At 50.0% G+C, this 12,553-nt stretch overlaps 1 protein-coding gene across 1 annotated transcript in view; it reads left to right on the forward strand.

The window, feature by feature from the left end:
* Positions 1–10,968, forward strand: part of pik3ap1 (phosphoinositide-3-kinase adaptor protein 1) — a 184,939-nt gene extending 173,971 nt beyond the window's left edge. The window contains exons 13-16 of the mRNA XM_038783277.1: positions 1,929–2,084; positions 5,911–5,981; positions 8,322–8,422; positions 10,655–10,968. Of these exons, the coding sequence (XP_038639205.1) occupies positions 1,929–2,084; positions 5,911–5,981; positions 8,322–8,422; positions 10,655–10,718 (392 nt within the window). The 3' untranslated portion in view covers positions 10,719–10,968. The remainder of the gene's footprint in view (positions 1–1,928; positions 2,085–5,910; positions 5,982–8,321; positions 8,423–10,654) is intronic.
* Positions 10,969–12,553: the final 1,585 nt, after the last annotated feature.

A 12,553-nucleotide genomic window follows, 5' to 3' on the forward strand; every position in this document is an offset into this window, starting at 1 on the left:
AGCCGTCCAGCCAACTGAGCTAAACCGGCCCCTTATAATTGTCACTATAAGAATTCACAGTGATTGTAAATAACATGCAGAAAGAAGGTGACGTGATTGCTCATTGATTGCTGAAAAGTTAATAATTTCTCCCTCCCCACTTCAGGCCGGCAAGTGAATGATAGTGACCCCCCCCCCCGGCCCCCCCGACACAATAACGGTTGTGTCAGATGATGAAGTAGGTCATTCATCTTCAGGATTATATTATTTGGAGTTCAGAAGAGTGAGAAGGGATCGCATTGAAACTTATAGCAGTCTAACAGAGTTGGACAGGGTAGATTCAGAAAGACCGTTCCCGATGGTGGGGGTGTCCAGACTAGGGGTCATAGTTTGAGGTTAAGGGGTAAACCTTTTCGAACTGTGGTGGATCTGTGTAATTCGCTGCCACGGAAAGTAGTTGAGGCCAAAACGTATCATTTCAAGAAGGAATTAGATAGAGCTCTTGGGGCTAAAGGGATTGTGAGGGATGTTGGGTGGAAGGGGGATCAGGGTATTGAACATGATGATCAGCCGTGATCATGATGAATGGCGGAGCAGGCTCGAATGGCTTCCTCCTGCTTCTATTTTCTATCTACGTTTCGATGCATGTCACTGCCTGCCGCTCCAAAATAGACCCATTCGTTCTTACTCTTTGTTTTGTGTCTGCCAATCAATTCTCAATCCATTGCCAATACATTACTCGCAATCCCTTGCGCTTTAATTCTGCACACTGACTGCTCCATCAAAAGATTTCTGACAAGCCAAATACACCACATCCACTGGTTCACCCTGATCTATCCTGCTAGTTACGTCCTCAAAAAACTTCAGTAGGTTTGTCAAAATTGTTACTATATACATTTAGAGTACCCAATTATTTTTTTTCCAATTAAGGGGCCATTTAGCGTGGTCGATCCGCTTACCCTGCACATCTTTGTTTTGTGAGGGTGAGACCCACGCAGACACGGGGAGAATGTGCAAACTCCACACGGGCAGCGACCCGGGGCCGGGATCGAACCTAGGTCCTCGGCACCGTGAGCCAGCAGTGCTAACCACTATGCCACCGTGCCACCCTGGTTTGTCAAGCATGAATCCATGTTGACTTTGTCTGATCCATTGATAATTTCTATTATCAATAACGTCTATTATCGTATCCTTTACCAAAAAACCCCAGCATTTCCCCGAGTGCTGATGTTATGTCAACCGGTCTGTAATTCCCTGTTTTCTCCCTCCCTCCTTGTATTAAATAGCAGGATTACATTAACCACCCTCCAATATGCCGGCAATATTCCCGAATCTACAGAATCTTGGAAGATGACAACCGAAACATTCGCTATTTTCCACCTCCCTAGGATGTAGATTCTCAGGCCCTGGGGATTTATCAGCTTTCAATCCCATTAATTTCTCGAGCACTGTTTTTCTCGTAATACTAATCTTCAATTCATCCTTCTCACTGGATTCTTGGTTCCTTAGCATTTCTGGGAGTTATTTGTGTTTTACTCCATGAAGACGGAACTAAAGTAGTTGTTTAATTGCTCGGCCAAATCCGTGTTTTCCATTTTAATTTTTTCTGTTTCGGGATCTATATTTGTCTTCGTGAATCTTTTTCTTTTTCCATGTTTATAGAAGTGCTTACAGTCCCCCTTTCGTTGCGTGCAAACTTTCTCTCATGCTCGACATTTCCCCTCTTGATCGTATTGAAGGCGGAACAGGCTCAATGGGCCAAATGGCCCACCTCTCCTATTTTGTATGTTTGCATGCACCAGTAGAGGGTCAATATCTACTTTACTTTTGTTTGTGAATCTGTTTGATTTTATTGTTGAATAAAACGTTTTTGTTCAGGGGCATTGTCACGGAGGATCAGTCGGAGATGATAAGAGTTTTAAAATGTAACTGTTGTAATTGCTGACCAGACTTGGAGATCACACTTCCTGCTCGACCCAATGACATGCCGGAGGGTACAGAATATGGAGTTTATGAAGATAATCCCAGATTCATCCCGCCTTGCCCTCTCCGAGAAGGGATACAGCGGGGAATGTGGAAAACAGGAAGCACATCGAGCACAGCAAGTATGTCCACATTGGTGGCATAATCGGGCGTCAAATTCTAACCACAGCCACCTTTAACCATCCTTCCCGAGTTAGCATTTTTATTGATCACGTTAACACTCGGAGAGTGGCACAACACAGGGGGTGGCCATTTGGCCCATCATGCCTTCTGCCATCTTTTCTCGTGAACGCTCTTCGATTTTCTTCCGCATGTTCTCAAATCCTTCCTTACTTTCCACGGAATGATTCCACTGAGACAGGACAATCAAATTAACCTCACTTCCCTACTCTCCCCCCCCCCCACAGCCCTGCTCATTTCTCTTTCCTTTCCAGGTGTATTTCCAATTCTCCTTATCCCAGAGAGTGGGAAACTGGCAGATTGAAGCGTCATTTTATCTGTCCTCGCTCTCATAATAATAATCCTTATTAGTGTCTCAAGTAAGCTTACATTTTTTTTTGATAAACAATTTTTTTGAGACATTTTGGCAGAGTTAAACAACAACAATATAAAACAGTGTGCAAAGAACAATCAATATAGTGCAAGAAAACCAGCTCCCATCCTACAAGGACCAACCTAACTACCCCCCTAATCTACGTTACCCTAACCCCCCCCCCCCCCCCCCCTCCCCCCCCGCCGCCTTGCTGACGATTAATTTTCCGCGAAGAAGTCGACGAACGGTTGCCACCTCCGGGCGAACCCTGACAGTGACCCTCTCAGAGCGAACTTGATTTTCTCCCCACCGAGAAAGCTCGCCGTGTCCGATAGCCAGGTCTCCGACCTCGGGGGCTTTGAGTCCCTCCAGGCCAACAGAATTCACCGCCAGGCCAACAAGGAGGCAAAGGCCAAAACGTCTCTCCTCCTGGATTCCCGGGTCCTCGGAAACCCCAAAAATAGCCGCCTCTGGACTCATCACCACCCTTGTTTTCAGTACCCGGGACATAACGTCTGCGAATCCCTGCCAGTACCCCTTGAGTTTTAGACATGCCCAGAACATGCGGACGTGGTTCGCTGATCCTCCTGAACATCTGCCGCACCTGTCCTCCAATCCAAAAAATTTACTCATCCGGGCCACTGTCATGCGGGCCCGGTGGACGACTTTGAATTGAATCAGGCTGAGCCTGGCGCATGTTGCAGTCGCGTTTACCCTACTCAACGCCTCCACCCCTAAGCCCTCTTCCATCTCACCCCGAGCTCCTCTTCCCACTTAAGCTTCAGCTCCTCGATCTCATAAGTTCCCATAGGTTCTTTGTATATATCAGAGACCCTTCCCTCCCCCACCCATCCACTGGACACTACCCTGTCCTGGAACCCCCCCCCCCCTCCCGAAGTAAGCTTCCATTGACACTGCAATAAAGTTACAGTGAAAACCCTGTACAAATTTGAGATAAGAACGAAGGAGAGGACGACACGGTGGCTCAGCGGTGAGCACCCTGCCTCACAACGGCACGGACCTGGGTTTGATTTCGTCCTTGGGTGACTGTCTGTGTCTGTGTGGGGTTTGCATCTTCTCCCTGTGTCCGCCTGGGTTTCCTCCGGGTGCTCCGGTTGCCCCCCACGAGATGCGGATTGGCCATGCTAATTGCCCCTTAGTGTCCAGGGATGTGCAGGTTAGGTGGGGTTGCAGAGATAGGTGTAGACCAACCAACAACAACTTGCATTTATATGGCTCCCAAACCAAGGGCAAGAATCATTGGAAAATTCTTATTCTGGCCTAGTTTGACATGGAAACCGCCAGACGAGAAAAGAGCAAGGACCGTCTTGTTTAGCTTTGACCATCCTAGTCATTTTGTGGGGCATTTGAACGGCATGGTGCCACAGTGGTTAGCACTGCTGCGTCACAGCGCCAGGGACCTGGTTCCAATTCTGGCCTCAAGTGACTGTGTGGAGTTTGCACGTCCTTCCCGTGTCTGCGTGGGTTTCCTCCGGGTGCTCCGGTTTCCTCCCACAGTCCAAAGATGTGCAGGTTAGGTGGATTGACCATGCTAAATTGCCCCTTCATGTTCAAAAGGATAGGTGGGGTTACTGAGTCATGGGGATAGGATGGGGGCACGGGCCTAGTGTAGGGTACTCAGAGACTCGATGGGCTGAATGGCCTCCTTCTGCACTGTAGTGATTCTATGTATCTATAAAGAATTGTTACCTTCCGATTAGGCTTAGCCGGAGATACTCCCATTTGGAAGCAAGTGGACGTATTAGTGAGAGGCAGCATGGTTTTGTGAAGGGGAGGTCGTGTCTCACTAACTTGATAGAGTTTTTCGAGGAGGTCACAAAGATGATTGATGCAGGTAGAACCCTCAAGAGTATTGACAGTCAGAGAGATCTAGGTGTACAGGTCCACAGGTCACTGAAAGGGGCAACACAGGTGGAGAAAGTAATCAAGAAGGCATACGGCATGTTTGCATTCATTGGCCGGGGCATTGAGTATAAAAATTGGCAAGTCATGTTGCAGCTGTATAGAACCTTAGTTAGATAGAGAAATACAGCACAGAACAGGCCCTTCGGCCCACGATGTTGAACCGAACTTTTGTCCTAGGTTAATCATAGATCATACAGTGGTTAGCATTGCTGCCTACGGCGCTGAGGACCTGGGTTCGAATTCCGGCTCTGGGTCACTGTCCGTGTGGAGTTTGCACATTCTCCCCGTGTCTGTGTGGGTTTCACCCCCACAACCCAAAGATGTGCAGGGTAGGTCGATTGGCCACACTAAATTGCCCCTTAATTGGAAAAAATAATTGGGTACTCTAAATTTAAAAAAGAAAAACCATAGATCATAGAATTGTGGACACTAAGGGCAATTTATCATGGCCAATCCACTCAACCTGCACATCTTTAGACACTCTTGGAGTATAGTGTTCAATTCTGGTCGCCACACTACCAGAGGGATATGGAGGCTTTAGAGAGGGTGCAGAAGAGATTTACCAGGATGTTGCCTGGTATGGAGGGCATTAGCTATGAGGAGAGGTCGGATAAACTCGGTTCGTTCTCACTGGAATGAAGAAGGTTGAGGGGCGACCTGATAGAGGTCTACAAAATTATGAGGGTATAGACAGGGTGGATAGTCAGAGACTTTTTCCTAGGTTAGAGGGGTCCATAGGTTTAAGGTGCGAGGGGCAAAGTTTAGAGAAGATGTGTGAGGCAATTTTGTACACAGACGGACGGCATGTTCGGCGCAGGCTTGGAGGGCCGAAGGGCCTGTTCCCGTGCTGTACTTTTCTTTGTTCTTTGTATCCACCTGCCACAGTCTGCCTTAATTTCAATGGCATCACTTCAGCATCGGAATGTATTTACAGCAATCTGGCACAGAAATATATGTTCTTTGGACGATCCATGCAAGGCCCCTGACTGGCGGTTGCCCCAACTGCGTTCATTCCGTGAAGTGTTTTGACAAGGTTGGCCTTTGAGGTATTTACATAGATATATAGAATTTACATTGCAGAAGGAGGCCATTCGGCCCATCGAGTCTGCACCGGCTCTTGGAAAGAGCACCCTACCCAAGGTCAACACCTCCACCCTATCCCCATAACCCAGTAACCCCACCCAACACTAAGGGCAATTTTGGACACTAAGGGCAATTTATCATGGCCAATCCACCTAACCTGCACATCTTTGGACTGTGGGAGGAAACCGGAGCACCCGGAGGAAACCCACGCAGACACGGGGAGAATGTGCAGACTCCGCACAGACAGTGACCCAAGCCGGAATCGATCCTGGGACCCTGGAGCTGCGAAGCGATTGTGCTATCCGCAATGCTACCGTGCTGTCATTGTTAGTGATCTTCATCTAAAGCAGCGTTCCAAATCTGTCTTGGGTTTCAAAATCAACCTTCCTTGTGATCTCTCTCCTCAGGCAGCATCAGCAGTCGATCCAGCGCTCGGAGTGTGCTGAGTTTAAGCAGTGGAGCAGAGGGTGATAATGAGGTAATGACAGAGACTGAAGAAGACAACCTTGCTGAAGAGAGTTGGGCGAGATGCTGATGGCTCTCGTCAACATAACAGGTGGAACCTGACATGGCAGCTTCAGAATGAAATTGCAGAGGGTCAACATCGGGGGCTGGTTTAGCTCACTGAGCTAAATCGCTGGCTTTTAAAGCAGACCAAGCAGGCCAGCAGCACAGTTCGATTCCCGTACCAGCCTCCCCGGACAGGCGCCGAAATGTGGCGACTAGGGGCTTTTCACAGTAACTTCATTGAAGCCTACTCGTAACAATAAGCATTTTTCATTTGACTGAGAAATTGATTCCAGAGATGAGGGGTTTGTCGCATGAAGAGAGATTGAGCAGTTTAGGCCGATACTTTCTCCCGTTTGGAAGAAGGAGGGGAGATCAAATTGAGCTAGACAAGATGATAAAAGATATTAAGTAGACGTGGAGCTGATGCTTCCTCTTGTGGGGCATTCTAAAACGAGAAGTCATAACCTTAGAATAAGAGGCAGCAAATTTAAAACAGATTTGAGGAGAAACTACTTCTCCCAAAGGCTTGCGAATCTGTGGAATTCGCTACCCCAGAGTGCGGTGGATGCGGAGGAGTTTTGAGAAAGAGCTATTCTGTCTAAATCCCCCCTTCCAGCTCTTGGGTCTGTAGCCCTGTAGGTAACAGCGCCTCAAACACAAACCTGGTATTCTTGATTAATAAGGGGATCAGGGGTGAAGGCAGGAGAATGGGGATGAGGAACATATCAGCTATGATCGAATGGCAGAGCAGACTCAATGGGCTGAATGGCCTAATTTTGCTCCTGTGTCTGATGGTCTAAACAGGAGGGGTCCAAGGATGAACCCTTGGTGGTGGTGTTGGTGGGGGAGGGGAGGGGGGCGGGAGGGGGGGGAGGAGGGGGGTAAGAGGAGGAAGAGGAGCCATTGTTGGAGATTCTCTGGCTGTGGGCTGTAGAATGGACGTAGGCAGAATGGAGGCCTCCTTCAGCAATGTAGGGATTCTATGGATTTTAAACATCACTGATTCTGGACTGTCAACAAATGAAAATCCAATTCGTGGAATTGAAAAATGGAGCCATGAATTTTGGAGGCAGGACCCGTCAGCACTTTCTGTGCTCCTGACATACCTAGAGAGAGGCGAATGGCTCAATCCATTGTCCTCTAGATTATTGGAAACCTCTGTCCCATGGGCTGGAGGAAACGGAGGGGAGGGCTTTACCCGGGACAACAGCCATAGCGAGAGAGAAATGATTTCAATGAAGACCAGGCCATTGGAGCAGATGGTGAGGGGGTGGTTGAGCAAATCAGAAGCTTCAATATCTGAGACCTAAAGGTTGGACAATTGGAAATTTTAAAGGTGGAAATGACTTGGAGGGAGGTTTCTCCAGGAAGGACGTGTGCATGGAGTTAGGAAGGTGTGGCTAGAGAGAGCGATACAAGGAAGTGATGTTCTTATCAGTGATGGATACTACAGGGGTTGCAAGGGTACTTGTGATAGTCAAGGGGGCAGTTGTGAATATGGGTTGTGGTGTTCCCATGGAGGGAGAGATTTAGGGAGGATGAGAGGTCAGCCAACTCCGAGAGTGAAGGTGATGAGTTGAGATGGATGTTGACATCGCTGAGGATGAGGCTGCAGATATGAACTGAGGTAAGATGGAGGAAAGGGAGGAGATGGAGATGGAGAGAGGGGGAGAGGGGCAGATGAGATAGAGAAGGTGAAATGAAGGGGAGATGAGGAGAGGGTGAGGGGGAGAGATCAGGAGAGGGGGAGGTGAGGAGAGGAGGAGATGGTGAGGGGTGATGAGAACGTATTCTCTGACATAATCCACAGGATCCATGGTTGGTGTGGTGCTGTGTGATGATGGGGGATGGAGGGCTATCAGACTGAGTATAAATCTCACTTCCATGCTCTTCATGGTCACCAGGAGTGTGAAACGTGCATTCACGTTCTCCCAACCCGTCTGTTCAATTGAGTGGGTGAAAATGGTGTGTTGGGGAACGCTGAGAGGAATATAAAGATCAGCACAGATCTGTACTGCCTGTTTCAGTGTGTGCTGTGTGAATCACACAGCGTGTGGATGGGGGGGGGGCGAAATCTCGCTCGGAGCGCAGGAAGGAGTTCTGCTGGCTCTTCCCGATCTCCGAGCTGGTGATGCCAGGTGTGCAGGATCTCTGCCGATGTCAGGCTGGGGGATTGGTAAAATCCTGCAGAATTCCTAACTCCGTATTAAAACGTGCACGATATGGTATTAGTAAGACACCGTGTTTTACCCGCGCTCTGCAAATAATGATGCTGTTTATTCTCTCTTCCTGTTTTGGACTTGTTAAGGATGCTGAGCCAGCGGACTGTGGATCTTTGAGGAGGCCTGTTAACCGTCAGCGACCACCCAGTTTGCCGCCGCCCCGCATTCCGCCCCGCACCCCCGCCAGGTAACCACACTGTGAAAACCAGGTGTCAGCGTGCCCTGAGCACCCAACCATTCATCTCCGGAACCCGAGGGTTCACCTGGTCACTACACCGTCCAACGGTCACTGCTCGACCGTGGTTGTGTTTGTGGCTGGCCTCGCTCCGTAGTTAGGGTATTGACAGAGCGGATGTGGAGAGGATGTTTCCTCTTGTTGAAGAATCCAGAACTGGGGGGGGGGGGGTTTAAAACAGAGACGAGGAGAATTTCTTCCTGTTCAGGGTCTTTGGAACTCTCTTCCTGAGAAGGTGATGTAAGCAGAGTCTGGGAATATTTCTAAGGCAAAGGCGGATCGATTCTTGGTGAGCAAGGGGGGGTGAAAGGTCATCCAGGGTCAGCGCGATGCAGGTTCGAGGTTGCTATCAGACATGATCTTAATCAGTGGCTCGAGGGGCTGAATGCACTACTCCTGCTCCTTGGCCGTATGGTCAAGGGCCTCGCGAATTCACGGATGTTTTTCACAAGGAGGTTGAATTCATAGATTATCATAGAATTTACAGTGCAGAAGGAGGGCAATCGGCCCATCGAGTCTGCTCTTGGAAAGAGCACCCCACTTAAGCCCACACCTCCACCCTTATCCCCGTAAACCAGTAACCCCAACTAACCTAAGGCCAATTTTACATGGCCATCCACCTAACCTGCACATCTTTGGAACTTATGGGAGGAAACCGGAGCACCCGGAGGAAACCCACGCAGAAACGGGGAGAACGTGCAGACTCCGCACAGACAGTGACCCAAGCCTGAAATCGAGCCCGGGATACAGGTGCTGTGAAGCAACAGTGCTAACCACTGTGCCACCGCAAGATAATTACTGGATAACAGGAATTTACAGAGGCCCGTGAAGACTAAGGCTGGAATCCTCCAGCTCTCGGGACACCCCTGTTCCCACTGGCAGCCTTCCCCCGCCCGTGGGTTTCCTGGCGGAGTGGTGTGTCTTCAATGGGAATTTCCATGGACAAGCTAGGGGAGCAGAGAATCCTGCCAAGGGATTTGAAACTGGAGATATTATGGGGTCAGTAACCACAGGGACGTTGGGCGACCGGGATTGGGTGCCAGGCAGTGTATGGGCATCAGAGGCACGGTTACTGGAGCTTCCTATACGCACCGCTTGGTAGTGTGGACGAGCAGAGGGATCTCGGTGTCCATGTCCATAGATCCCTGAAAGTTGCCACCCAGGTTGAGAGGGTTGTTAAGAAGGCGTACAGTGTGTTAGCTTTTATTGGTAGAGGGATTGAGTTCCGGAGCCATGAGGTCATGTTGCAGCTGTACAAAAACCTGGTGCGGCCGCATTTGGCGTATTGTGTGCAGTCCTGGTCGCCTCATTATAGGAAGGACGTGGAAGAATTGGAAAGGGTACAGAGGAGATTTACAAGAATGTTGCCTGGTATGGAGGGAAGATCTTATAGATATAGATATAGAACAGTACAGCACAGAACAGGCCCTTCGGCCCTCGATGTTGTGCCGAGCAATGATCACCCTACTCAAGTCAACGTATCCACCCTATACCAGTAACCCAACAACCCCCCCCCCCCCACCCATTAACCTTATTTTTTAGGACACTAAGGGCAATTTAGCATAGCCAATCCACCTAACCCGCACATCTTTGGACTGTGGGAGGAAACCGGAGCACCCGGAGGAAACCCACGCACACACGGGGAGGACGTGCAGACTCCACACAGACAGTGACCCAGCCGGGAATCAAACCTGGGACCCTGGAGCTGTGAAGCATTTACGCTAACCACCATGCTACCGTGCTGCCCATGAGGGAAGGCTGAAGGACTTGAGCTGTTTTCGTTAGAGAGAAGAAGGTTAAGAGATGACTTAATTGAGGCATACAAGATGACCAGAGGATTAGATAGGGTGGACAGTGAGAGCCTTTTTCCTCGGATGGTGATGTCCAGCATGAGGGGACATAGCTTTAAATTGAGGGGAGATAGATATAGGACAGATGTCAGAGGTAGGTTCTTTACTCAGAGAGTAGTAAGGGCGTGGAATGCCCTGCCAGCAACAGTAGTGGACTCGCCAACACTAAACACATTCAAATGGTCATTGGATGGGCAAATGGACGATAAGGGAAGAGTGTAGATGGGCTTTAGAGGGGTTTCACAGGACGGTGCAACATCGTGGGCCGAAGGGCCTGTACTGCGCTGTAATGTTCTATGTTCCCCCACAGCACTAACTACTCTTTGCTTTTCAGGAGCCCAGCCCAAGGCCCAACAAAGGTCATCTCTGCTCCTCCTGTGCCACCTAGAGGTCGATAGTCGCATTTCAGGCAACAGGGATCAGCTTTCACACTTCAGTCCCGAATACCTTTCAGCGCTTGGGAACAAGGGGAGTAAATTCCAAGTGCGGCTTTTGTGCTAACGGGCTGTTACTGTCTTCCTTCCGATGGCACAAACCCAGCGAGGTGTCGCTCAGAATCAACTCACCAATCTATTTATTTGACGGTCACGTTGCAAGGGGTAGAACTGTCCATGGAGCGGTTCCTAAAGGCCAACATCCCAATGCGAAACAGGGATGAATGGAGGGGGGGGGGGGGGGTTCAGGGGTAGGGGTTTGGAGGGAGATGGGAGGTATGGAGGGGGATTGGGGTTCTGAGGGGGGTGGGGGGTTTCAGGGGGATCGGGGTTTGGAGGGGGTTACGGAGGGTGATAGGGGTTTGGAGGGAGATGGGAGATATGGAGGGGGATTGGGGTTCAGAGGGGGGGTGGGGGGGATCGGGGTTTGGAGGCGGTTACGGAGGGTGATAGGGGTTTGGAGGGGATGGGGAGGTTTCAGGGGGTAGGGGTTTAGAGGGAGATGGGAGGTATAGAGGGGGATTGGGGTTCAGGGGGATGGGGAGGTTTAAGGGGATAGGGGTTTGGAGGGGATGGGGAGATTTCAGGGGGTAGGGGTTTAGAGGGAGATGGGAGGTATGGAGGGAATTGGGGTTTAGACGGGGGTGGGGGGGTTTCAGGGGTAATGGTTTGGAGGGAGTGGAGGTAGGGGTTTGGAGGGGGATGGGATGTTATGGAGGGTTTTGAGGGGGTTGGGGCAGATTGGAGGGGGTGACGGATTTTGGAGGGGGATGGGGGTTATTGAGGGGGTTTAGAGGGGGATGGGGATTTACGGAGGGGGATGGGGCAGTTTCAGAGGTCGATGAGTATTTAAATAATTTGTCCCATGTGACCCTGCAAGCTCTTCAAACGGGTTGCTTAAAAAAACTACACTTGACACTGATTCAGGCTCGTGTTGAATGTTTGGTCAATTTAAATAATAGACCACGTTTATCTCAATAATTTTGCAAGGTGAAATTGTGCAAGTTTTCTATCTGCCTTTGTTTAAAGTACAGAATTAATAATTTGTTTTGTTGATTCATTTTTACGGGATATGGGTGTCACTGGTTTGGCCAACAATTTATTGCCCATCTCTAGTTGCCCTTCAGAAGGTGGGGGTGAGCTGCCTTCTTGATCCGCTGGAGTCCGTGTGGTGTAGGTGCACCCACTGTGCTGTTAGGGAGGGTGTCCCAGGATGTTGCCCCAGCGACAGTGAGGGAACGGCCGATATATTTCCCAGTCAGGTTGGTGAGGGACTTGGAGGGGAACCTCCAGGTGGTGGGATTCCCAGGTATCTGCTCTTGTCCTTCTAGATGGTCGTGGGTTTGGAAGGTGCTGTCTGAGGAGCCTTGGTGAGTTACTGCAGTGCATCTTGTAGATGGTACATACGACTGTTACTGTGTGTCGGTGGTGGAGGGAGTGAATGTTTGTGGAAGGAGGAACAATCAAGCGGGGCTGCTTTGTCCTGGATGATGACGAGCTTCTTGAGTGTTGTTGGAGCTGCGCTCATCCAGGCGAGTGGGGAGTATTCCATCACACTCCTGACTTCTGCCTTGTTGACGGTGGACAGGCTTTGGGGGGTCAGGAGGTGAGTTACTCACCACGGGATTCTTCAAAGCCATGAATTTGACGGGAAGAAGCAGGAAATAGTGAACAGAGTCACGACAGGAAAGCATGATGGGCCTACCCTGACGCCCCCCCCCCCCCCCCCCCCCCCCAATCCCCAAGGCTGGAACACTGTTGAAAGGCTTCACACCAGAGCAGCAGCACGGGCGCCCCTG

The sequence above is a fragment of the Scyliorhinus canicula genome, chromosome 22 (assembly GCF_902713615.1).
Source record: "Scyliorhinus canicula chromosome 22, sScyCan1.1, whole genome shotgun sequence".
NCBI lineage: Eukaryota > Metazoa > Chordata > Chondrichthyes > Carcharhiniformes > Scyliorhinidae > Scyliorhinus > Scyliorhinus canicula.